General features: G+C 42.0%; 1 protein-coding gene across 1 annotated transcript; it reads right to left on the reverse strand.

Moving 5' to 3' along the window:
• Positions 1–233: 233 nt before the first annotated feature.
• Positions 234–27,924, reverse strand: LOC132576307 (cytochrome P450 2D14-like). The gene is made up of 9 exons (XM_060245335.1): positions 27,688–27,924; positions 25,805–25,976; positions 13,035–13,187; positions 12,512–12,672; positions 10,486–10,659; positions 7,994–8,135; positions 3,931–4,118; positions 1,574–1,715; positions 234–668 (listed from the first exon to the last, which is right to left on the reverse strand). The coding sequence occupies exons 1-9, from the start codon at positions 27,910–27,912 to the stop codon at positions 490–492; spliced, it is 1,536 nt and encodes a 511-aa protein (XP_060101318.1). The 5' UTR covers positions 27,913–27,924; the 3' UTR covers positions 234–489.

A 27,924-nucleotide genomic window follows, 5' to 3' on the forward strand; every position in this document is an offset into this window, starting at 1 on the left:
AGAGTTATGCAATGAAAATGAGGCAAAACGCCTGTGTATAATAGGCCCCCGGGCAGTGGGAGGGGGGGGGAGAATGGGACTTCTGAGTATCACAAATTTGGGGGAATGGGGAGACTTCATTGTGAGGGCAAAAACTGTATAGCTATTCAAAGGCCTTGCCTTCAACATATTCAGTATTAAATTGCAACCACACATGTATTTTGAGTATATAGTTCCTTTATTGACATCCTATATAGGAATACATGTACTAGTAATAAAGAATCTCACATGCTCTGAAACACATGTGAGAGGAATAGTTATCCTTCTTTCCCTATAAGGTACATTTGTCCTCATTCAAAATGTACTAATGTTCTGACCATCAATTTCATTCATGTATCACATTGTTTTGAAAATAGGAAGATAAATCTCATTTCTCCAAATTTCCTTTTCCTGGCAAGTTACAATTATTAGGCCATCATAGAAGACTAGGCAGGAGACATCCTGGAGACATTATCTGGGGATGGCACAGATCTGGAAAGGGGCTGGAGTGACTGTGAGGGCAAAGAGCTTGTCTTCTTTGGGCCTGGGATGGTTCTCAGGTATGCAGAAAGTGAAATGCTGCAGGAGGCTGGTGAAGAAGATGAATATCTCCTTTTTAGCCAATGACTCTCCAAGGCAGGCATGGCGACCTAGAAGAAAGGCAAGCAGGGTTGGGGGGGGGGGGGCGGGTTTAGAACAATTGGAAAAAGGAGACCACAAAGTCCATCTCTCTCTCTTTCTCTCTTGCTCTGTGCACACGTGCATATGTGACTTTCAGTACTCATACAGGGATGATTCTCACAATCATTTTTTGAGACCATGTCACCTATAGATTCCAATCAGCTCAAATTGACTTCCAGGCTCTTCATCCCTTGCCCAACCAGTCCCCTAATGTGTCAACCTGTGCTGGTCAGTCTAGATTCATTTTGACATTCCATCATGAAGTCAAATTTAAAAGAAGTTCTTGCACAAAAGTTAGATACAGTTCAACGACATGGCCTCATGCTGAAATGCTTCTCAGAATTGGCTCTTGAACTCTATGGACTAGTTCCTAAACAGCAAAGGAAAAGGGGATGGTGGAGGTAGATCTTTCCTTCCCATTCTCCAGAAGCCACCAATTTTGTATCACCATTTGGATGGTCATTGGTGGCTTCTGGAGTTCAGAGGACTCCATGTGGAATAAAAGCCATGAAAATTCACTCTCCCACTTCTACTGCTGCCAGAAGAAAGAAGGCATATTATCCTACTCCATATTGACAAAGATGGCAGAAATTCATTGCTATAGAATGAAGGTGAGAATTTGTTTTACGGTGTCAACTTTTTCACAGCTACAAATTTCTAACAAGGTTGTAAAGAAAGGAGGAAAGTAGTTGGTGTAAATGATTGCATCTACTTTTGTTGAGAAGTTCTGTAATGCTTGCTGGGTCCGTGATGTTTCCTCTTCACTGGGCAAATGATCATAAAAGACATCCCACCTTTTGGGAAGATGAATGTAAAGATAATAAAGTTTTTATCATTCCCAATATACTGCTGCCATCCTCCCTCTTGGGTTTACCTGCAGAGAAAGGCAGAAAGGCCTCCCGCTTGACAAACCTTCCATTGGCATCTAGGAAGTGCTCAGGGTAAAACTGGTATGGCTTCTCCCACATGGCTTCATCTTTCAACACCGAAGACAAGTGACTGAAAACTGTGGTCTCCTAACAAGGCAGAGGAAAAATGCAATATTACAGTCCTCTGCTAGTTTACAATGGTACTTCTTTTCTGAACATGTAGAATGTGAATTCTACCTAAATCTGTTGGAAAGATTTTGCAGAGCTCACCTTTTACCCCAATTGGTAAATTGCACCCCAATTGGCAAATGTGCATCTGCCATAGTGAAATCTTTAGCCCAAACAGTGCTGGAGAAAATAAATTTTGTGATGGAAGCCTTCAAAACTGCAGATGAAGTACTGCAGCTACTTAAATACATTTGTCAGAAGGGTCTCAAGAGAAATGAGAGAGATCAGAGATGAAAGTGTCACTGTGATGTCTACTGGAGTGATCTTGAATCTTTCTATTGCCTCTGAAGGAAAGGGATAGATCAAAGGTATCAAACTTATTTGTTACAAGGATATTATTTTCAGTCAACTACAAACAAAAGCAATTGATTCCTAGCAGTGAGAGCAATTGATTTACTGATGAACCCACAAACCCCACCCCCCAATAAATGTATTTAATCATATGCAAGACTAGGTTTTTTCCAAGGGATACCATAAAAGGGGGTATCTTATAGTTCCATTCAAATCAGTTACTTTTAAAATATATAACCCTTTTTCTCTCTGCTCCTCCACTCACTTTTGAGGCTGGGACATCTTTCCCCTCAGATTGGCATGCCAAACACAGCCCAGTTGCCCCCCAATCCACGCTTCAGCCATCCTCCTCCTCTCCCCCCACCCGCATGCCTTGTCTTTTTATTGGCAAACTGCTGCTCTACATGCTGGCTCTTGCCAAACCCCCGCACTCCACTCCCGGTCACAATCTCCAGTTGAAAAAACGTGAAGCCTTTGGCTCCACTCCCATGTTGTAGCTTCACCAGTCCTCACTGAGCTGCAGTCAGAGGTGACAAGGGGGAGGGGAACACCGTGACTCTTCTTTCTCCACCTTTGTTGCCATTCCCTCCACACTATTTTACCGTAGTCCCATTGTCCTGCCTCCTAGCTATTTCCTTTCTATTTCTGGACAGCTTTGACCACACACACCTCACCTCACTGTGTGTTAGGGTTCCCAAGTCCAATTCAAGAAATATCTGGGGACTTTGAGGGTAGAGCCAGAAGATATTGGGGGTGGAACCAGGAACAAGGGTGTGACAAGCATAATTGAACTCCAAGGGAGTTCTGGCCATCACATTTAAAGGGACACCTTTTTAAATGTCTACCTTCCATAGGAAATAATGAAGGATAGGGGCACCTTCTTTTGGGGCTCATAGAATTGAATCCCCTGGTCCAATAGTTTTGAGACTTGGAGGGTACTTTGGGGAGAGGCACTAGATACTGAAAATTTAGTGCCTCTACCTCAAAAAACAGCTCCCCCAGAGCCCCTGAAACCTTCAGATCAATTCCCCATTATACCCTATGAGAATCGATGTCCACATAGGGAATAATGAAGTGCTCAGCAGACATTTCCCTCCCCCCTCCCACCCCATTTCTGGTGACTCTGAAGCGAGGGATTGGCCTCTCTACTCACGAATTGCTACCAACTTCTTCAAAGTAACACACCATCCCAAGAGGAAGCCTTTCAATCAGAGATGAAGCCTCCGGAGGTGAAAAGGCATATGTTCCTCTGGGGGCGGGGCTTCCCCCCGCCGGCTAGCTGACTGGGGGCGGGAAGGAGCCTGGGAAAGCAGAAGAACCCCCGCTGGGACCTGGGGATTGGCAAGCCTACTATGTGTACCTTCCCTCCCAGGCATCAGTTTCTCACTGGCCAGATAAGAGCCCTGGACAGGCCGGTTCTAGCACCCAGGTTTGACAACCCTAGAACAGAACATGATGGATGCTAGACTGGCTTGACTTGAGCTGGAATTTGCATTCAATTTCCATCACACTTATGAACAGTTCTGGAAAAGGAATTGCCATTGCCTTGGCAATCCCCTGTGGGAAAGTCAGCTTAGCATGTTTATGCTCTGCCAGTTCCTCCTCTGTCAGTTCTAACACATTGAAAACCTTAGCCAAGATCTTAGGAATAATTTCTCCTTTTCTACCCACCCACCCATATTATTTTTACTATGTAGTCATGAGATTTGGTTAATTTTATTTGTGCTAGGCTAGGACTTATTATTATCTTTTAGCTCTTTCAAAGGATCCTTTATGTGACCCACAAGGCAATGACTTGTCAACACATATCTATTTCTAACAAATATTTTTGAAGAGGTTGTACCTTAGGGATAACAAACTTGTCAATTTGAACATCTTGTTGTGCTTTATAAGGGAATGCAAGAGGTACAATATCACCACACCGCTGGATTTCATGGATCACAGCATTAGTATAAGGCAGATTTGGCTGGTCCTCCATCATTGGTGGTTTGTCCCTGCCAAGCACTTCCTCGATTTCTTCATGGACTTGTTCTGGAAATATTAATTTATTGTTAAAATATTGCTGATTTATCCCACCTTTCCCCCAAACAGCTTGGAATGATGGATTCTACAGCTGTAATGGCCATCACATGAGTTACTGATGATCAAATTTCTCAATGTTTTCTTCTACACTAAGCAACAACAATTACCAGGGAGGGGACACACATGTCTGGGGGCTGGGCTACTGTGGCAGTGGGGGCGGTCAGTGATTCTTTCTCTCCCATACCTTTTTGCTAATGAAAATTGCCCTCCAGAATTGCTATTCACTGCAGCAAGGGGAAAAAAATACAAGTATCACATTTTGCCCTGAAAACACTTAGAAAACTGCTATGATATCACTCAAATACCTGTTGCCTCTGTTCTTTACCCTTTGCTTCTTATGTAAAACACAGAGCCTACCCTACACGCACACCAAATCATGTCACTGCTGCTCGCTCTGCATTGATCATAGCAACACAGCTTAAAAGTTGTGACCCTTTCAGTTAAGAAAGATGAACATGGAGAGCTGAGGCTTCTTTACATGCTGTTAACCCTGTGTCAGTTGTGGCTTTGGTTTGGGTTGCTGCACACTGAATTTCCCCTTCCCCATTACTCTCGTCGTCACTCATGGTGTTGGAGGTTTGGGAACAGGGTCACAGCAGGTAGAGGTGAGCTCTCATCAACTCAGCCTCTTTGACATTTCTCAAAAAGGTATTTATTGAAAGAGATACATGGTTACAGCAAAAAAAAATGTTTCTTGTTAGAGCTGTCCACTTCAGGTAGGGTCAGATATTTATACAAAATGCATGGCAGTTAATAATGTCAGCAGGCCTAGGTGCACAAAGGAAAAGTGGCAAAAGCATTTGAGATATTATTCACCCAAATCCCACCCCCATAGTTGCTAGGTGACTTTTTACTAAAAGCAAAACTCAGAATTGCTCTCCCAGCCATTCTGATAAGCTCCAAGGTCAGAGAAAAGGGAGGCATCAGTTCTTTTGTGAATCTGCCGTACGCTCTATTCCATCCTTAAGATTACGTGTGCTACACAGTAAGCGAAGCAAAGCAAAAATGTCTCTAAAATCAAATAGCATAATTGGCAGCCAAATAATTCATCAGCAAGAAACCCTTTCTTGACAAGTTGGACTGAAACAAAATTTTCAGTGAACTCTCTGCTCCTTTAGAAACTTGAAACTCTAGCAAGTGATCACTCTTATACTGTCCTTGGTGATGCACCATTTCTGTATTGGTTAGGTAACATAATCCATAAATGGGGATCTATGTTACCATCTACAAATATAGGAAAACCTCCATTTTTCTAGATACACTACCAGCAAGCTTGCAGATTGCCTCCATCTAGTGGAGTCTGTGAAGAAATGCATTGTTTTTCCTTTGGAGCCTTCACTTTGAGTTTTAAAACTTTCCCCCCTCTCTCTGGGCAGAGAACCAGCAAAGAAGAGGAAGTCAGTCAATCGCTTTCCAGCAGAGCCAGATCTAGGGGGGAGCAGAGGGGGCACTTGCCCTGGAAACCACCAGAGCGGGGGGGGAGCGCCAAATTGGGTATGGAGTCCATTCTATTCTATGGGTCCATAAGATAGAATGGGCCTATATGGGGGCATCATTTTTTAATTTTGCCCCCCCTCAAAAAATGTAGATCTGGTCCTGCTTTCCAGACTTACCTCAGTCCATCTTCATACAAATGCTAATAGGTCTAGACAATGGGATGGCCAAGCTCGCCATCTTCAAGCAGGGAACAGAAATTTGAGGTGTTGAATACTAGAGAGGCTTCAGGAAGGAAATTCCTGGAAGCTTCAAGAAGAGCTTCGATGACCCAGCCTGACCTGGTCAGTGGGTAGAGAAACAGATATGATAAAAACTCCTTGCAGAAAGGAGGAGGTCTCTTTTGTGTTGAGTTCATCAGAGCAGAAAGAACTCAATGGAAGGTTGAAAGAGTTGGCCGACTTCTGTAACTTCCTAAGCTAAGGAGTCTGTCCTATATTCTAACATCTGGTAGGGCATGTATAGAGAGAATTAAGTTTTACCCATTTCTTTTAAATCCCTTGCTCTGTCCGGTACTGTGATAAAAGTATGCTTGTGAACATTTTCTTTTAAACAAATATGTTAAACTTTCGATGCTTGTAGTGGTTCTCTGCACCACATAGTCCACCACCATCTGGGACATGCTGTTTTAAAAGTAGCACCAGAAGGAAGACAGGCAGTTAGCAAGCAGCTATTCCTCCGGGGGTGCACAAGGCAGTAAACTGTCCCCATAGTGACCCAGAGGCAAGGCCTCAGAATTTGGAAGTGGAGCTGTGAGTCCTGATCCTTTCAGCAGGCAGTTCATTACAAAGGTCAGGAGGTGCTGGCAGGTTCCTGAAGAGAGAGACTTTCCAGGTGTTGAGAAAAACCTTGGAGGGCAGGGCAGAATAGAGCTTGCAGATTAGAGCAGGCCCTTTCTGCCAGAGTCACTGGACAGATCTTCATTTGAGGTTGCAGTCTGCTACTTAATTTTGCATGAGCTCAATTAGACATTTTAGATAATGGAATTTCTTAGGCCTCTGACTATCTAGTTGCCATCTCATGTTCATTAGAGTCTCAACTGCTTCCTCCTTCCAGGAGTGACCCGTCCACTAGGCAACCCTAGGCAACTGCCCAATTGGACCCTCCCCCCCACCTCTGCCTCCAGGGCGATTGATATCACCTGGGAGGAGAGGCCCCTGGGAACCCGAAAGAGGTCACGTGCCACCTGGCCTCCTCTGCAGCACCCACCCTTGCCGCTGCCCCCATGGGCAAAGCTGGAGGGTGGGGAAGGCATACATGGCACAGTACAGGGAGGCTGCATGCCACCCAGCTGCTATAGCTTAGCTTCGGTAGCGGAGTGACAGCAAGTGGGGGCACACAGCCTCTCTGTGCTTTGCTATGTGGGTAGGGTTGCCAAATCCAATTCAAGAAATATCTGGGGACTTTGGGGGTGGAGCCAGGAGACTTTGGGGGTGGAGCCAGGAGACATTAGGGGTGGAGCCAAGATCAAGGCTGTGACAAGCATAATTGAACTCCAAAGGAAGTTCTGGCCATCACATTTAAAGGGACGGCACACCTTTTCAATGCCTTCCTTCCATAGGAAATAATGAAGGATGGGGCATCTTCTTTTGGGGCTCATAGAATTGGACCCCCTGGTCCAATCTTTTTGAAACTTGGAGGGTATTTTGGGGAGAGGCACTAGATTCTATACTGAAAATTTGGTGCCTCTACCTCAAAACACAGCCCCCCCCCAGAGTCCTAGATACCCGCGGATCAATTCTCCATGATTTTCTATGGGAATAAATCTCCATAGGGAATAATAGAGTTCCCAGCAGACATTTCCCTCTCCTCCCCCCGCTTTCTGATGACCCTGAAGCGGGGGGAGGGTCTCCAAACCGGGGGATCCCCTGTCCCCACCTGGGGATTGGCAACCCTATGTGTGGGCCCTCTCTGCCCTCCGGCTTTGCCTGCAGGGGCAGTGGCGGTGGAGGGGGCAGCGGGGCTCCTAGGAGGCCTGACACCATAGGGCCACCCCTGCCTTCTTCACTTCATTTGTACAATAGAAAGACGTGTAGTCCTGACTGAGTTAATGTTTAAGGAACACCTACACTGATGTCTTAACACATAGTGCCAGTATTTGGAAAGGGGGGGTGAAATGGAGTGAAAAGGAATGTGGGCATTACATATTAGAACACATGGCTACCACGTTACAACTTTGTGAAACCTGCCATGATGATCCTTTGGAATGGAAAATAGAATAGAATAAATTCGCATCTACGTATCAAACTAATTTTGAGAATATGGGAAAGATCTTGATAGTACACAATCTGTCAGGAATCCCTCTCCCAGCTCCAATGCTCATCACTTACTCTGAACCTCAGGATGAAGGACCATTTTCAGCAGCCCCCAGAGTATGGTGGAAGAAGTAGTTTCAGTGCCAGCCGCAAATATTTCAAGAATAATTTTAACAAGGTTGTTCTCATTAAAACTGCTCTTTGGGTCCCCTTTGGCCTGAAGGAAATGAAACATTGGGAATTTATATGTAAATATGCAATATTATATGCTTTTTGTCAGCCAACCCAGTGAATTAACTATGATTGCACTTATCAGTAAGCTACATGTGATACAAAGGTAAAGAACAAAGTAAATTGTACTGTCTCTAGATAGAAGGTGGAATAGAAAGGTTAGTGGTGTAATGGTTAAAAGTGGCAAACTCTAATCTGGAGAACCAGGTTTGATTTCATGCTCTTCTACAGGAAGCTTGCTGGTTGACTTTTGGGTTACTCACAGTTCTCTCAGAATTCTCTCAGCCCTCACTACCTCACAAGATGTCGGTTATGGGGAGAGGAAGAGAATGTGATTGTAAGCCACTTTTAAGATTTCTTAGTATAGAGAAAAGCAGGGAAAAGCAGCTCCTACTCCTCTTCTTCTGGAACGAGATGGGAAGCTGCGTGATCTCTCAACTTCATAGCTCTGAATTCAGCTTGCCACAGCTGAGATATCTTTTCATGCACAAAGAGATTAATTATCTTTCACTTCTATTTTTGTGGGCCACATATTTATTTATTTATTTATTTATTTATTTGGTTTTAGCCCACCTTCCCTTGCACAGCTAGCTCAGGATAAGTTACAACATGGTTAAAACATACAGCATAATTGAAATATGATGCAACCTTAAAATCTATAGAAATACTACTTAATCAGTTCATCACATATTTCTAAAACATTGCCAAAACATTTGATTGTGTCTGCTGCACAGTTAAAAAGTCCCAAGGGGTTCTGATTGTGGGTAGTTGTAAGTGGAATGGCACATAGAGTCCAGTACATAACAAATGGTGAAGAGCAAATGGGTGGGTGAGAAAGTCAGTCATGATGAAACAGAAGGGCAGAGCAGGGGAGGCCAACATAGACAAATTGCCTCCCCCTCCACCAGAGGCCTTGTGGAACATCTCCATATATGGGCCCTACAGAACTGCATTAAATCCCACAGGGCCTGGATCTCAACTGGGAGAGCTGAAAAAGTTCTGCCTCTGGTTGAGACCAGGCATACATTCTTTGGGCTGGGGATTACTAGTAGATGTTAATCAAAGGAGCTCAGAGCCCTACAAGGGATGTATTGGGAGAGATGGTGCTGTAGGTATGTTGGTCTCAGCCACACATATACCGTTTTCGCACACAGCTTACCATGAGGTCACGTTCCTGTTGTCTCCGCAGCGTCCGTCGGATTTCCCACTATCTGCGCCGAAGTTACAGAAAGTGCCGCAGCTTTTGCATAGCAAATGTAAACTGGGCTTTAGCAGTTTACGTTTGCTACGCAAAAGCCGCAGCACTTCCTATAACTCCAGCGCAGATAGTGGAAAATCCAGTGGATGCTGCGAAGAGAACAGGAACGTGACCACGTGGTAAGCTGTGTGCGAAAACGGTCATTGGGATTTAAATGTTAGAACCAGAACCTTGAACTTGATCTGGATTTCAACTTGGAGCCAGTGCAGCTGACACAGCACCAAATGTATGTGTACTCTTACTGGTGTTCCCATAAGGACATGCGCTGCTGCATTCTGGATCCGCTGCAGTTTCCAGGTCAGTCGCAAGGGTAGCCCTGCATGAAGTGAGTTACAGCAGATGTCCTCAACCTTTTTGGCACCAGGGACCGGTTTTGTGGAAGACAATTTTTCCACAGACTGCGGAGGGGTAGTGGTGCTGGGGTTTTTGCCACCCCCCTGCCCATGCCCCCATGGGGGTCTTTAAAAGGGGGGAGAGAGAGTATTCTCCTATATACCTTACTCTTACCTGTGAGCTCTCTGGTTTCACACCTTCTTGCAAGGTGGCAGAAGCAGCCAATCTGCCTCCCTCTCCCTCGGAAGCTGAGCTTGAAGGAGAGCACATGCCAATGTGCCATTCCGCCACTCTCAGGTTCCCAGGTCTGTGACTTGGGAAGCTGAGATCACCATGCCTGTGTGGCCTGGTTGCTAACAGGCCATGGGCCGGTACTGATCCATGGTCCGGGGGCTGGGGACCCCTGAGTTACACTAATCCAGCCTGGAGGTGACTGTTGTGTGGATCACTGTAGCTAAATCATGAGGAGAGAGACGGGACCAGCTGCTTGATCTGCCAAAAGTGGAAGAATGCAGATCTGGCAATTGCTGTGACCTGGGCCTCAATTGAAAGTGAAGCGTCCAAGATTATGCCCAAACACCTCACTGTTGGCACAGGTGTTAATGGCATGCAGTCAAGAGTTGGGAGCTGGATCCTCAATCTCATCACCCTGTAACCCAAGTACAGGACCTCCATCTTCATTGGATTCAATTTCAATCAATTCTGCTGTAACCATGCAGCTGTGGCATCCAAACCCTTTTCTTACCTTTTCCATTTCCTCCAGAAATGCATCAATCAAATCTCTTGCAAATGCTGGATCCCTGGTTTCCTTATGTTCCTTCACAATTTCACTTATTATTTCATTCACATCATTATAAAGTTTCTTAATTTTTTGGTGAGGCCCAGGAATATATGAGAGCCAGGATCCTACAGCCACAATCTGTTATATCAGCAACCAAAGAGAAAGGTGCTTGGTAAAAGTAGCATACATTCAGCTGATTCCCTGAAAATGAAACTGTTGTAGAATGTTTCCAGCTAGATACCTTTCCACATACTAGCATTGAGGACCCTTTTCCCAACTTCATCCCTATTCTTTCCCCACCTCTCTCATATCTGAGGACCTGAACTATTAATATTTTGGTTTAGAAAAAGCTTTAATTGCATCAACATCCCTCATTCCAAACACACTACACACCAGATTAACCCATCATGAAAGATATGTTAATGTACTTGTAACTAACAAGATGTTTAACTGTTAAATAACTAAGATGAAAGAGGAACATTTTTATTTTCCTCATCTTAACATCTATTAATGTTTGTAATTGTGAAAAAATTTAGTCATAAAGCATACAAGTTGCCTTGCATATCCCACAGAAGTCAGTGGTAAAGTTTCCACTGATTTAAATCGGTTCATATTTGACTCACATTCCTTCTGAGGCAGGAGGACTTCATTCTGGGTTATGTTCATATTAGGCCTCCTCAACTTGTGACCCACAAACCCAGCAGCCACACATTGTGCTGGTCTGGCACATATTTGGGCCAACCTATTATGCAGGCATGAACCAAAACTGAAAATTCACTGTAGGGAGGTGACAAAATTCTGCTATGGTGGACTTTGTTTCCAAACCTTTGTCCCTCAGCCTTCAGCTGCTCACTGGATCAAAGCATAACCTATGGGAGAGTTAATGAATCAGCCTTTTGGACCCCACCCTCTTGTGTCCATGGAGATCACAAACAAAGAGAATTTCTGAAAGAATTCTGAAGTATTCTGCTGTTTAGTGGAGAACATGATGATTACTAGTTGAAGCACCTACTGCCTGTTCTTCACTAGCCTCTTTTATAGTCTGGAGCTCAAAAGGATCAGTAACTATTTTATCTATATTGAAACATACAGAAGATTATGCTAGCCAGTTAGATTCCCAGATGCTGCCAATTATCTTTCATTTTTGTTCATTCTACAATAAAGTAAATATTCCATATGCTATATCATAGAAACCATCCAATGTGTATTTTATTCTGTAAAAATTGCAGATATGCACATACTACAACATTGTACAGATGATACACTATTTTATTATGCATAGGCAATGGTGCTCTGAGTCTATGCGCTGGAGCAAGGAAATTTTCAGCATCTCCCAGATACACTAACTTAATTTTTTTAAAAATTGGGCTTTTGTTGTAGCTCTCCAAAGGAAATGATGAGGCTGACCCTTTCTAATTTTTTTAGAAGAAATTAACTATTCCTCCTCCAGTTTGGAAGACTGTTTGCAAAAGCACTTAACTGTACACTGGAAGCCTAGAAGCTCACAGAACATGCTGTTTCAAAGATGAACTCCAGAGACAATAGAAGTTGATTATTAAGGGGTACAGTACATCAGCTGAAATTAATTTTCAGATTCTGAGTTCCATGCTTGTTTTTTTTTATTATTTTGAATGTTTTAAAATTGGAAACAATGGTTACATTTTAAAAGATATTAATATATAAATGAATGCATGGATAAATAACTAAAAATCTCAGTGAATATAGCATATGATGCTTACAAGATGAAAGGTGTTTCTGTTCCTTTTGTGGAACAGAACATTTTTCATGTTTTTGGAATGGATATCAGCCCCACCCCACCCAATGAAAAGCTGATCTTCAGTAAAACCTTTTGCATTTGAAATGAAGTCAAAAGGATGCTCTTTGAAATATGAAAAAGCTCAGCTCTATGTTTTGCTTTCCCTTTTCCCAGCCTCCAAATTTGGCCTTCTAACATCAGTCTCCTTTTTTCATTAGTGATGTGTGAAGATACCTGGGGCAAGTTTCTGGAAACTGTATTCATGACATCCTTGGTCACATGCAGTAGTTTCAGGAATGTTGCATCATTGTGATCAAAGTAGTCGCCAAATATTAGGGTGCAAATAATGTTGCCAATGGCATTGTAGAGAAGAGTTTCTGGGTTAAAGGGAGCACCTGTAGGACACAATAATGAAATGTTTAGGAATTATTCATCCTACATGTCTGCCATGATCAGAATCCATGTGGACTTGGTTTCTTTGTGAATAATGCTGCAATGCGTGTAGGGCTGATTGCATAGGCCTGTTTCAGGGAACTGAAATCTTCTGCTAGAGTTGCATGGTTCACATACATCTGCTAACTACAGCTCACTGCTGTAGAAAAAAACAACTCACACCTCCTTAAAGCTGTGTATCAAACCATGCTTTAATCTCCACTTGCAAAAACTTGATAATATGGCCCAGGAGCCCAGAGTTAGAAAAGAAGAGCTGGTTTTTTATGCAACTCTTTTCTCTATCCTAGAGGAATTTCAAATGCACCTTCTTGTGATTTGAACTCAGAACACAAATATCTTGCTTCTTCAGATATCCTTTTTTCAAGTGTTTTCTTCCTCGTTCCAGTGTCTTTCAGGATGGAAACACAGAATCTCCTCTGCTCCTTCCAGCCACCGCTCCACCTTGCCATGAGTATTCCTGAAAGATATGAAAAGGATTCTTCTCAATTTAGTTTGTTTTCTACAGCAAGAAAATACTCAAAAGTCAAGTGTGTGTGTTTTTATTCAATGTTTCATCCTGGTTGGTGATATTTTACAAGGATGGAATGGGCTACTGTTGCTTGAATTTATAGGTTTCTCCCTCTGAGCATATGGCAGCTGCAATTCTAGACTGAAGGTGATTACGCATTAGCCTTTGCTCCGGCCCCGACGCTGTTTCCCCCGGGGCAGATGTTGGTTTCTGTACATTTTGACCCAGGGCGGCAGTTTGACCCGCCTCCGAAGCAGTGCTGCCCTGGATTAAGGAGATCGGCAAAATACGGACTTCCGGGGAAAGGAAAATGCCGAGCTGAGCTGCCTCCCATAACGGGAGCAGGCTGAAACTTTTGTTCGGGGTAGTAGAAGGCAAATTAATGCCTACTGCCTACTTTTCTCAGTGAGAGAAAGGTCCAAGACTTGCACGGAAACTTTGATAAGAGATTTACCTTGGCTGAAAGGGAGCCCTGGAGAGGATCTTCTTTGAGGCTTTGAGGGGTCTCGAAGTTGCATAGTTATCATCTGCAAAAGTTCTCAGAGTCATTGATTTGACATAAGCTCGTCAGGATCCTAACCTTCTTGGACATTTCTAAACAATTAAAGCTTTGAAAGACCAGTGGAAACTTGGATAATTGGAAGAAAAGGTACAGAAGTTTTCTTTTCATTCCGAAGCTATTTATAGCTTAAAGGGACAAAATTAAAAGGTGGGGAAAAGAAAAATAGAAAGCTTGCAAGAAGAAGAAGGAAGGGGTGAAGTCTGGATTGTTTAAATATAAAGGACAGTGCTAAAAACTGCTAAAAAGTGAAAAGGAATTCATTGTTTAGTCTATCTGTGGTTTTGAAGTAAAAGCAACTGCGTCACATTGGAACAGACCTGCAGCACTTCTGAACAAGACAGGAAGTACGTCAAGTATCGTGAGATCTTCATGAGAGTTGATGGTGACAGAGGCAGGAAGCAGTAAAGAAAAAAGCCTACTCTATATCATAGAGAAACATCGGTAGCCATTGCTGGGAGGCTAAATCCAAAACAACATTTTTAAAAGAATCTGGGACATCAAAAATTGTCAGAATCAACTGGGAAAAGGGTAAGAAGATAAGAACTATTGGCTGCATTATTTGTGGGCTCCTAGGGTGATTTTAAAAAGAAAATTTTTTTTGAAGAAGGAGTAAAAAATCGCGGCCGCCATTTTGGAAATTTTAGAGAATTCTTTGATAAATATCTTGACTTTGGGGGCTCAGAAACCAGTGAAATTGGGCTTGCTGGAAAGGGCAAGTTCTACTCTATTGAACCTGACTGTCAGATTGCAAATTGGTGAGGTCAAAAATGTCATCATTTTTTAAAGGTGTAAAAACTATTTAAAAATTTATATCTTGGCCTAGGAAGCTCAGAGGAAGATAGAATAAAGTTTAACTAAAAGAGTAAATTCAGATCTTTTGAATTCGGTAGTTAAACTTGTAATTTGTGAGACCAAAATTTTTGGTATTTTTATCCCTTTGTTTGTTGCCTAAATGTCTGAACCCAGGCAGACCCGACAAAGGGCTCTTTCATTAGAGAAAATGCAGGACCAATTGGATGCCATGAAGCCAGAATAATGAAAGGAGTTAGGAGAATGATAGATGAATCAAAGGAAGAAATTATCACAGAGATTAAAAAAGAAGTGGATAATCTAAAAAAAAAAACCCTGAGGAAACAGCTAAGAAAGTGCAGGGGGTGGAAGAGAAAGTAAATGTGCATGACACCACCTTGTTGAAAATTCAAGAAAAAGTGACAATCCACGACTGCAAATTAATGGAAACTCAGATACGTCTGAGAGGAGTACCTGAAGCAGAGAATGGTGATTTGAAAGGATATATAATAAAAATAATTGCAGAATTTTTAGAAGAAGACCCTGATGGGGCCAAAAACATGTATGATCACATGTACAGAGTTAATTCACTTTTTGCCAAGAAAAACAATTTACCAAGAGATGTTGTTATAAGATATATGACAAAGGAAATGGTGGGAAGGATCATGAACAAAAACTTTGAAAAGTCACTGATAGTGGGAGGAAGTAAAGTGAGACTCATGAAGGAGCTGCCAAGACAAGTAATAAACGACAGGAGAACATACAAAAAGTTGACAGAAAAACTGAAAGACAATGGCACGAGGTTCAGATGGATAATACCCGAAGGTTTGAGCTTTGAACTTCAGGGGAAGAGAGTTACAATTACAAATGCTCAGGAGTTGAGTAGATTTTTTGAAGAAAATAAAGAATTTGCACCATTATGGATTACAAATTATTGTCTTGGAACGTTAATGGACTAAATTCACCACAAAAAAGAAGGGCAACATTTCATTGGATCAAGAAACAAAATTGTAATATAATTTGTTTGTAAGAAGTACACATTAAACCAAAGGATTATAAATTTTTATGGAACAAACAATTGGGGATGGAATTTTTTTCATTAGCTGAACAGAAGAAAAGGGGAGTAGTTTTCTATATTAAACAAGAATTGGAGCCAAAGTTAGTATTTAAAGATAAAGATGGAAGATTTGTAGCAGTTGAGATAATATTAAGTGGGAAAAAAATGTTGTTATTGGGACTATATGTGCCTAACGGTGCAAAGGATGCTTTTTTAAAAGACATTACACAACAGTTGGAGGAGTTGACTTATGATCAAATACTCTTAATGGGAGATTTTAATGGAACAGTCGAGAAATCACTGGATAGATCTGGAGGGAAAAAAACGATGGGAAAGAAGGGAAATTGCCAAAGTCTTTCTTCGAATTAGTTAAACAAGAAAATTTAGAAGATATATGGAGGAAGTTTAATCCTGAAGTGCAGGTCTATACTTTTTTTTCTGCAAGACATAAGACTTTTTCCAGAATTGACATGCTGTGGGGAACTAGAGACTTAGGTCTCATAACAAGGAAGATAGAGATTTTACCTAAAATTGGGGCTGATCATAACCCAATAATGTGGATTACAAAATTGTCTAAAAGATTGAGGAGATGGAGACTGAATGAAGATTTGCTACAGAGCAAAGAAACAGTGACATTTCTAGAAAAAGAAACTAAGGATTTTTTCCAAGTGAATGATAAAGAAGATATTGACTTTCAGATGGTCTGGGATGCTTATAAAGCAGTAATGAGGGGGTTGTTGATTACTCTGAACAACAAAAACAAAAGGAAAAAAGAAAAACAATTATTGGACACTCAAAATGAAATAAAGAAAAAAGAAGGGGAGCTGAGAAAAAGACCAGGGAAAAAGAAAATTCTAAGGGAAATTTCAATATTACAAACTCAATTGAGACATTTGTTAAACAAAGAAGTGGAATGGAATCTGAAAAGGCTTCAGCAGAAATCGTTTGAAGGGGCAAATAAAACAGGAAAGTATTTGGCGTGGCAATTGAAGAAAAAGAAAGAAAACAAAATAATTAGTAGAATTGTGATACATGGAAGAGAAGTAGTTACTCAAGAGGGAATAAAAAGAGAATTTTTAAGTACTATGCCAAGCTGTTTAAAGGTGCTGAAGAAAAGAGAGAGAAGGTAGATGAATATCTACAAAAATTAAAAATTGAGCTCCTAACTGAAAATATGAGAAAAGTCTTGAATGACCCAATTGAAAAAATAGAAATTGAAGCAGCAATCAACGCGATGAAAAATGAGAAAGCTCCCGGGCCAGATGGGTATACAGCTAAATATTTTAAAACTTTTAAGGATGAATTAATACCAAAATTGCAGAAGTTGATGAATATAATAAGAACAAAAGGGAATGTACCAAATACATGGAAAGAAGCCGTTATTTCCTTGATACCTAAAGAAGATAGAGATGCCACAAATGTGAAAAACTACAGACCAATTTCGCTTTTGAATAACGACTACAAAATATTTACAAGAATTCTGGCAGAACTACTTAATATTTGATCAAGCTGGTTTTCTTCCCCAAAGGCAAATAAGAGACAATATTAGGACTGTTGTAAATATTGTAGAATATTATGAAAGACATCCAGAAAAAGAAGTAGCATTATTCTTTGCGGATGCAGAGAAAGCATTTGACAATTTAAACTGGGACTTCATGTTTGCAGTAATGGATAAGATGGAGCTGGGAGAAAGCTTTATAAGAATGATAAAAGCAATATATTCTGAACAAAGGGCAAGGTTGTGTGTTAATGCAGATCTTACAGACGAAATGAAAATCAGCAAAGGTACTAGACAAGGCTGCCCGCTTTCACCATTGTTGTTCATAATGACTCTTGAAATTTTATTGATGCAGATTCAAGAAGAAAAAGATCTAGAAGGATCATAAATAAAAGGTTTTCCCTAAAGTACAGAGCATTTGCTGATGACATAATGTTTATAAATGAAAACCCCATACAAGTTACACCTTTGTTGTTAATGAAAATACAAGAGTTTGGGGAGTTGGCGGGACTTTATATAAATAAGGAAAAATCTAAAATTTTGTGCAAGAATATGCAGATAAATAGACAACAAGAATTACAAAGACTAACAGGCTGTGAAGTTACTTCTAAGATAAAGTACCTAGGGGTAGAGATAACAATGAAAAATATTGATTTGTTAAAGAATAATTATGAGAAGTTATGGTGTAGAATAGAGGAAGATGTGCTAAAATGGAACAAGCTCAATTTTTTATTGTTGGGCAGAATAGCTGCAATAAAAATTAATATTCTACCAAGGATAATGTATCTGTTTCAAACTATTCCCATTGTGAAAGATGATAAACAGTTTGATAAATGGCGAAGGAAAATTTCAGAATTTGTGTGGGCTGGGAAGAAACCAAGGATTAAAATGAAAATCTTGACAGATGCAAAAGAGAGGTGGATTCCAATTACCAGATCTGAAATTGCATCATGAAGCAGTTTGTTTAGTATGGATGAAAGAATGGATAACGTTGTTAAATAAAAAAATTTTGTGTTGGAAGGCCATGGAAAAAAATTTGACTGGCATGCATACTTATATTATGGAAAAAAGAAGATGGATGGCCTTTTCTCTCACCATTATATAAGAAGTAATCTACTAAATACATGGATAAAGTATAAGAAATATGGTGATGAGAGGAGACCTTTGTGGATAGTGCCAGCTGAAGTGATAAAGATAACGGCTAAAACAGCCAAAGAAAATCAGCTATCATACAATCAGCTACTAAAAATACAAAGTGGAAAAATAGAACTGAAAACTGCAGAAGAACTGAGTTACAAATATGATTGGTTTCAAATGCAACAAATAAAAAGTTTGGTGCAGAATGATATAAAAACTGAAGGAATAAGGAAAGAGCAAACAGAAATGGAAAGAGTTCTGCTTGGAGATAATGAGAAATTAATTTCAAAAGTATACAATTACTCTTATAATGGTCTACAGAAGATGTAGTGAAATCTCAAACGATAAAATGGTCAATTAATGTAAATAAAGAAATAAAGATGGAATCTTGGGAATATTTGTGGAAGAATTCTATGAAACTCACAACATGTCAAAGTATTAAAGAAAACTGTTTTAAGATGATGTATAGATGGTATATGACTCCAAAAAAATTAGCAAAGATGAACAACAAGATGCCAGATAGGTGTTGGAAATGTAAAAAGCACGAAGGTTCTTTCTACCATATGAGGTGGACTTGTGAAAGGGCTAAAATGTTTTGGCAAATGATTCAGCAAGAGATTTCTAAGATTTTGGGATATGAATTCAATAAAGTGACAGAGACTTTTCTGCTGGGATTACAAATGGAAAAATTTCCAAAAGAAGACAGAACTTTAATATGGTACTTGCTCTCAGCTGCTAGGACATTGTATGCGCAGCTGTGGAAGCAAGAAAAAATACCAGAGAAATGGGATTGGATTACAAAAGTTATGTCATGGAGTGAAATGGACAAATTAACAAGAAAATTAAGAGACTGTGATTTGGAACTTTTTAAGTTGGAGTGGAAAAAGTTCAGAAGATACGTAGAAAAAGAGTGGAAAATAAAAGGACACTGGACAATCTTTGATAATGATTAAGTTTTTTTAAAATAAGAATATAACTTTTGGGGGGTTTTAAACAGTTTTTTAAACAGTTTTTAACCTTTAATATTTGTTTCCTTTAAGTAAATAACACTGGTGGGGGTCAAGTAACGAGGGGAGGGGTGGGGGAAAAGTAAGATATGGGGTAGAAAAAAAATTCTTTTTCTTTAAGTTTTTATAAGTTGTAGATATAGTTTTGCTACCATATGTAACTAATAAAAATTGTTTATTCAAAAAAAAAAAAAGATCGGCAAAATACCAGATCTTTTTTTGCTGCGGTTCTGAGGCTCGGAATTTTATGTGCGGAACTCGCACCACTGCGCTGTCAAACTTATTGCATCAGTAGAACATACCCACATAACTCCACACCCATGATTCCGCCCAGTTATTTCATCATACTTCCACAATTTTACTCCCTTTGAAAATTATGCAATATTTTCCTGAAATGGATTAATTTTTTAAAAAAACCCAACTCGTTTCACGTTACAACGCAAAAACAATATAACGATGTAACGCTATTTTATTTTTCCAAATGCATCACTTACTTGTACCCGCCCCCTTCTTTACTATATTCCACGTGAATTTGTTAACGTGATTGCATTGTGATTACGTTCTTCCCCCCTCTGAAAAAAAATCAATCCTGACTGCTATATTTTTTTCCAAATAAGATTGTTGCAACACAACTAAATAAAAAGCAATGTTGCACGAACTACTTTAAACATGCGTGATTGCCACCTTTATCGATCCCCCCCCCATGGCCTCAAATGGGAGCGGAAATTTGATTATGTTTACAGCTTTATATTTTTGATAGGTTGGGGAAACTTTCTCCCTTAACCCTTCTGCATATTTCTTCCCCCCCCTTTCACGCATCTGTTTGTAATTTGTTATAGGTTTTAACAGAAAACTGTGCTTAACATTCAGCGTGTGTGGATAAAAATGGTGGATCGCCAACTCAAATTTCATGGTGCTTAACCTGCCAATGGCAGGGCGAAAGGAAAACACATGACTTTGCCAGTATTATGCCTCTGGCATTACGTTGTAATGCAAACAAAGCTGTTACACAAACACGCATGCATGTTAAAAAAAAAAGGGAAACGTATGAGGGAGGGGGAACTCCGGGAGCAGCGGTAATGCAGATTGGGAATTGAATCCGGGAGAAATCCTCTAATGCGGAATCAAGAAATCTGGCCCGCATGGAACAACCCCGGAGTGAAAGGAGGGCAAACGCCAAATGCGGAATCAGCCTCAGTCATGCAAACTCTCCACTGCAGTTCCTAGTCATGCTCCTGCCATCCACATAATCATTACATGACAGCTAGCTTGGTGCCCTTATGTCTCACTTTGCAGATCTTACTATGTCAACTCTATTAAAATGCTTATTAACTGAGCACGCTGCATATTTCTCTGTTAGTCATGTGTGGCTTGAAAGGAAGGATAAACTGGAGTAAAGTAACCTCCCTGATCACTTGAATGCATTTCCTCGCTACTGTCATCTAAATGATTGCTGTATGCAAGCGTTCTTACTGACCTAATCCACTTGTTTGTCTGCTCCATCTCGAATCCTTTCCTGCCTTGATACAGGCCACATTTATTTGGAGATTAGATTCTTGTAACACTACTTAGAATCACCCCTGAAGACTATTTGGCAATTTCAGTTGATTCAAAGTGTAGTTGTTGTTTTTAATCAAGACTAAGACATAGGTCTTTTTCACACAGCCTAAATATTCTGGTATGGCAGCTGGCCAGTTACTGAACAGTAATGGGTTTCTGCTGTCATTTCAGACAGACCCAATTCAGTAACTGGTCGCTACCAGAATACTGTTACCTTTTCAAGCAGTCCCATAGCTGTCCCGGCACTGAGGCATGCCTGAGTCATTATTAACAAACAGCAGCTTCCTCCAGTTTCCAACCCCTCCTTCTGGGTTGAAATCACTATGGCATGCTGTGTGAAATGCCCCATAGCTATTTGGGGAGCGCCAGCCATTTTCGCACCTTTTTTTGCCTGCTGGTGCATGATCCCTGCAAATTGTTTTTGAATGTTGGGCTAAGAGCATAATGAAGTATCAAAACAGTGTAACAGCACCACCATTGGGATGCCTGGGCTCCATTGAGATGCCTGATATCACTGCTGTTGACACCTGATAACAAGTACCCTCATCAAGTGGGAGAGCAGGGCACCAGGCATTGATCTGTCACCTGTTGCTAACCCTTCCATGCCCACAAGGGAGTCAGGAGAATGTGATGGGTTTCTAGGTGACTCTGAGGCACATATATGGGGGGGGGGGGGCTGCTGCCATCTGGATATAAGTTGCCCATAAGACAGCACATTTAGGCGGGAGATCAGACCAACAGTGATTGGTGAGACAGATGTTGTTAACCCAGCCTGATGTGCACCCATCCATGCCCAGGCTGGAAAGTGACTTGTGCTAAGCTGCAGCAGGTATAAATGTCAGGGGAGGGGGGGAGCCACAGATTTCTGTGGGTTGTAGTTGATGAGTGGTTTGTTTGGCTTAATAGGTTGGTGAGTGGTTTGTCAGGAATAGTAAGGAGGATAAGTGGGTGCAGGAGGGTATCCAATGGGGTACTTGTTACCAAGTGTCAACAGCAGTGATCTCAGGCATCTCAATGGAGCCAAGGCATCCCAATGGTGGTGCTGTTGCACTGTTTTGATACTTCATTATAATGCCATAATGCTCTTAGCCAGACATTCAAAAAAACTTGCAGAGATCACACCAACAGGCAAAAAAAGGCGTGAAAACGGCCAGCACTCCCAGAAGCAAGATTAAAATGGAACAGTGTGAAATGGCTTGCTTCAGACACTAAATGGAACCCTACTGGAAAGAAAATCATGTGTTGAAACTCCCATCCCTGTCCCAGATTACTCCAGGGCAGAACAATACAGATTCCCTTCTGGTTTCCTTTGGTAAGTGTGAAAAGCCCCATAATGTATAAATTACACCAGTATTACAAAGCACTGCATAGGAAGGGCTGTGGCTTAGAGATATGGCATTTGCTTTGCATGCAGAAAGTCCCAGCCTCAGCCCCTGCCTGGCATCTCTAACAAAAGACTCTGGTAGTCACTGATGGAAAAGGCCTGCTGTGTCTGAAACCTTGGAGAGCAGACTATGACCAGCTGTGATGGACCAAGGGTCTGATTCAGTATAAGAGAGCTTCATCTGTGCTTATGTATGTTCCTTTTCAATAGTAACTCCACGTAATGAAACAATTGGCAATTGAGGTTAGAAAGGCTTCTACTCCACAGGTTTTTAAAATGAAGGTAAGCATTTTAATAAGAGCCCCGTGGCGCAGTACTGCAGTTGGAGCCCTCTGCTCATGACCTGAGTTTGATCCCAACGGAAACTGGTTCAGGTAGCCGGCTCAAGGTTGACTCAGCCTCCCAACCTTCCGAGGTCGGTAAAATGAGTGCCCAGCTTGCTGGGGGGGAAAGTGTAGATGACTGGGGGAGGCAATGGCAAACCACCCCGTAAAAAGTCTGCCATAAAAACATTGTGAAAGCAATGTCACCCCAGAGTAAAAAACGACTGGTGCTTGCACAGGGGAGTACCTTTACCTTTAAGCATTGTAATTAAATTTTTAGATAAACGTTTTTAAAATGAATCTCTGAGCTTATGTCAGTAGGGAATCTGTTTTATGTTGTTGTTTTTAGGAGGACCACATAATTCGTTTTATCCACAATGAATATTATCATAGGAGATAATATTATGTTCTATAAAGTCTTTTTTTTCTCTGTAGTGTCATAGATGTAGCACTGTATGATAATATTGTTAGAACAAGGTCCTCAACCTTTTTAACCTGTGGGCAAGTTTTAAATTTGTGGTAGGGTGGCAGACACCATCAGAAAATGGCTGCCCCAGTGTTCCATCTAAGCTGAGTTAGTGTGAACTAGCTCACAGTTTGTTAGCCTCCTAGGGTTGCCAAGTCCAATTCAATAAATATCTGGGGACTTTGGGGATGGAGCCAGGAGACTTTGGGGTTGGAGCCAGGACACATTGGGGTGGAGCCAGGAGCAAGGCTGTGACAAGCATAATTGAACTTCAAGGGAGTTCTGGCCATCACATTTAAAGGGACAGCACACCTTTTGGAATGCCTTCCTTCCATAGAAAATAATGGATAGGGCACCTTCTTTTGGGGCTCATAGAATTGGACCCCCTGGTCCAATCCTTTTGAAACTTGGGAGGTATTTTGGGGAGAGGCACTAGATGCTATACTGAAAATTTGGCACCTCTACCTCAAAAAACAGCCTCCCCAGAGCCCCTGACACCCGCGGATCAATTCCCCATCATTCCCTATGAGAATCGTTCATGGAGGTGCATAATGGCTGTGGGGGTGGGGCTTCCCCCACCAGCCAGCTGGATGGGGGAGGGGGGAAGCCTGTAAAACCAGGGGATCCCCCGCTGGGACCTGGGGATTGGGAAGCCTATAGCCTCCAGCTCACACATTTTTGTCTTAGCTCAGGAAAAATGGCCCCAGAGCAAACTAATTTATACAGCAGCTCACAACTTTTATGCCAGTAGCTCACAGCGTAGCATTCTTGCTCACAAGACTCTACAGATTAAAGGGAATATTCTGCCACAAGAGACAGAACCAAACATACACAAGATCAAGGGGGATGAGAGTATACAAGGCTTTTTTCTGGGGCAACGTGGTGGAACAGAGTTCTGAAACCTCTTCATAGAAACAAAATTTTCAAAAAAATGTTTTAAAAGGTCATGAGGGGCATCTGTGTGCTTTTTTCTTCATTTCCCTCTTGAGAGTTCCAGCACTTCTTCTTTTAAAAAAAATCCCCGGGAATTTATGCATACATGCACATACATAGGACATCCAAGGGGAGATAACATACACATGCATACACAGAATATGATGACCAAAGGGAAACGAGAGGATAAAACACTCAAAGAAGAAGACAATGACCAGGAGAGGATAAAAATACATATACACAGAAGCAGTCCAAGGCGTGGAGCAGGGAGTATTAAATTACAGTGTGTTATTGTCTTTTGCATCTCTCTCTCTGTTTCTGGAATCTTTCTGGGTGCAGCATAAGGAAGTCAATCCCCTCCCCTAAATTGGGTCAAGGAGTAAATTGTAGAAGGGCTGCACATGCTTTTGTTGCCCCTTGTGGGTTCCTGTGAACAAAGTGAGAGAGATGCCAACGTAGGGAGTACAACTTATCGTCTGGGTCCAGACTGCAGCTTGGGATGGCAGCCTCCTGTCCCAAAGTAAGCCGGCAAAGGGGAAAGTACCCTGGGGACAGTCTAGGGTTGCCAAGTCCAATTAAAGAAAAATCTGGGGACTTTGGGGGCGGAGCCAGGAGACTTTGGGGGTGGAGCCAGGAGACATTGGGGGTGGAGCCAGGAACAAGGATGTGACAAGCATGATTGAACTCCAAGGGAGTTCTGGCCATCACATTTAAAGGGACAGCTCACCTTTTTAAATGCCTTTCTTCCATAGGAAATAATTAAGGATAGGGGCACCATCTTTTGGGGCTCATAGAATTGGACCCTCTGGTCCAATCGTTTTGAAACTGGGAGGGTATTTTGGGGAGAGGCACTAGATGCTATACTAAAAATTTGGTGCCTCTACCTCAAAAAATAGCCCCCCCAGAGCCCCCAATACCCACGGATCAATTCCCTATTATTCCCTATGGGAATTGTTCTCCATAGGGAATAATAGAGTGCCTAGTAGACATTTCCCTCCCCCCCCACACGCTTTCTAAAGGGGGGGAGGGCCTCCATACCAGGGAATCGCCCCTCCCTGCCCCCTCCCTCTCTCACACACACAAATACTTACTTGGTCTTCTTCTGCCTGCTGTGAAAACGAAAGCAAAGAAAGGGAGGGGCCGTTCTCCGAAGCCCTTCCTGTTTCCTCCTTCCTGCCCAACCTTAAAGGGGCAGACGTTTTACAAACTGCTCAGGAGCTCTACACCAACATGAACCCTACAGGTATGTTCTCCCCCCCTCCACCCCCCCCGCTTCCCGATTTCTGGAGACCGGGGGATGAAGCTGCAAACCCAGAAGTCTCCCGGCAAAGCGGGGGGGGGGTTGGGAAGCCTAGGACAGTCAGACTGCAGCAGCCTGTTTATGGGATCCTGAATGCTTCTCTAGTGAGTGGTGGGAAGGATTCAGGTGAAAAAAATCTTCATTTGCATAAAGGCAGCCAACCCCTGGTCTTGCCTTCACTATGGTCTTACTTCTTTCCTGAAGCACTTGGCAGATGAAGAAGAGACTGGATTTCTACCCCGCCCCTTCACTCAGAGTCTCAGAGTGGCTTAAAATCTCCTTCCCTTCCTCTCTCCACAACAGACTCCCTATGGAGTAGGTGGGGCTGAGAGAGCTCTACAAGAACTGCTCTTCAGTGATTGGCCCATGGTCACCTAGCTGGCTGCATGTGATGGAGTGGGGAATCAAACCCAGTTCTCCAGATTAGAGTCTGCCGCTCTTAACCACTACACCAAACTGGCTCTCTAGCACATGGGACCCTGCAGGACCATCCACAGAGACCTGTGCTAGAATATATACTGTACACAATCACTGCATGAGGAATACTTGCCTTCAGAATATTTCGTACAACCTATTAGACTCAACAGCGGAACGCATGGTCGGTCAGCAAATTCATCTTTTTTCTCTATCAATGCCTCCTTAACTGCCTTGAACCCATTCAATATGATGACACTGTGCCATCCAGCTTGGAATGAGACAACGGTTCCATACTTCTTTGCCAACTGTGATGCAGAAATAAAAAACAAGAAAACCGGAAAATATGCTGCTGACTTGAGGATTGTGAGAAAGACCCCTTGCCGTAGCCCCAGGCAAATCCCTAAACAAATATGCTTTAGTAAGTAGTCAGACACTTGCTGCAGACATATGCAGATATGGCTTCAGGAAGCTGAAGAGTAGGATGTAGGGGTGCTCAAACACCAACAAGTTTGGCTTCTCATCAGCTTGATGGTGGTGAACAGGGAGCCAATTTTCTATGGGCCAGTTAGTGTTGTGATTAGTTTGAGCTGGCTCCTTGGGTTACTTTTCAAGCATTCAAATACACTACAGAGCAACTGTTAGGGTTTCACACATGCACATTCTCACGTAGCCCAAAGGCAGCCCTACACCAGTTGTCTTTATATGCCCTCAGCAATCAATAGTATAAACAGCCATTGAGCAAATTATTCAAACAGCCAGTGAATAGAAGTAAAGACCTGACCTGACCAACTGTGACTTCATTGCACAATTCCAAATGTCCTTGCAAGGAAAGGAAATGAAACTCCTCCACTGGAAGGGAACAATACTTGTACAGTAGGGGTGTCAAATGTCCAGCCCACCCAGAGCTTTAATTGGGCCCATGGGGTTCTTTTCTACCCCCTTCTCTTCTCTCCTGTCCTCACCTTTTGAAACTCCAAGGCTAACAAAAGTTCCCTGTTCTTTCTGCCTTGTCTTTGCTAGCTGCAGCAGGAAGCAAAGCTGCAAGGAAAATGTGGAATGGATTTTCCATTAAGGTCTCTGTGCCCAAATAGATAGGGCCCAGAGACCTTAATAGAAAATAAATCCCATGTTTTCCTTGCAGCTTTGTCTGTGTTGCAGTGTGTTTCAATGGAGTGGAGATCAGTTTCACTTTTCAATGTTCCTATAACCAGCTGAAGCACATGCTTCCTGGAGTTCTGTCCTTGTAAATAAGGGGCTGATCCTTTGAGCCAGCTTATCTCTGCTGAATGGACCTGACCTAGTGAGTACTCTAACCTGGGAACCCACAGCCAAAGGGGGATATTACACTGGAGAGCCATTGCCAATATGAGTAGACCCTGGGGAGGGAGAGGAAGAAGCTTGCAATATCATTTCATTGTTTCCCAGGCTGAGAACATTTTATATTTTCAATTTCTGCTATGATCCTTGGGCTTTTTCTTGATGTTTTATTTTAAAAATTGCATTGCAAAATCCAACTATTCCACCACATTTTCATTTTAAACAAAATATTGCAAGAGTTTTAAACATGTTTGTATTTAAAGTTAAAAAATAATATATTTAATTGTGTTTGTCTGTATAAAGATTATATCTCCACTACCTCACATTGCATTTTATGACACAATGGCCAGACCCTGCAAACTCCCATTTGTGTCAGATCTGGCCCTCCTTACAAATGAGTTCAATACCCTGGTCTACAGCTACTGTACAGCTGCAAAGCTATTTAAGAGTCATTCAGAGAGGTCTGTTGACACACAAACAGATCAGATGTTTGGCCCTGAGGTGATCTTTGCTGTCAAACAAGGTATGTTCAACTATCAAATATATTCATCACTGAAGTTTGTGATATCTCTAGTAGGCAGCACAATTAACTGTAATACCGCCACAAACACACCATTTTTGCCCCTTTCAGACATACAGGAGGTTCTTGGGGCTATCATTCAGTTTGAGCCATCCAAAGTTGGTCTGGCTGGTACTTACATGCTGGGCAGCGATATGTGGATTCCTGATATCAAACTGCAGCAAGTTCCCAAGGAAAGGCAGAGGAGTAGGTCCCGGTGGAAAACGGCTGCTTCTCTTCCTGAACATCACATAATCAAGCAGCAGAGCCAGCAGTATGAGAGAAATTAGCAATGGTGTGATGTTGTTCCAGCAGGATGATGCCAGGGCCCACAGGCAAGAGAGGGAAGCTGGGATCACAGCCATTGGAGTCTCCAA

The sequence above is a fragment of the Heteronotia binoei genome, chromosome 8, assembly GCF_032191835.1.
Source record: "Heteronotia binoei isolate CCM8104 ecotype False Entrance Well chromosome 8, APGP_CSIRO_Hbin_v1, whole genome shotgun sequence".
In the NCBI taxonomy this organism is placed as follows: Eukaryota; Metazoa; Chordata; class Lepidosauria; order Squamata; family Gekkonidae; genus Heteronotia; species Heteronotia binoei.

What these genes read in the sequence shown, in the direction of transcription:
- LOC132576307 (XM_060245335.1), bottom strand. Translation starts at nt 27,912, where the DNA reads ATGGCTGTGATCCCAGCTTCCCTCTCTTGCCTGTGGGCCCTGGCATCA. An exon ending in CCTTCATCCTGAGGTTCAGA is followed by an intron (nt 4,119 to 7,993) that starts GTAAGTGATGAG and finishes TAATATTTCCAG; the next exon opens with AACAAGTCCATGAAGAAATC. An exon ending in ACAAGTTTGTTATCCCTAAG is followed by an intron (nt 1,716 to 3,930) that starts GTACAACCTCTT and finishes CTGCCTTGTTAG; the next exon opens with GAGACCACAGTTTTCAGTCA.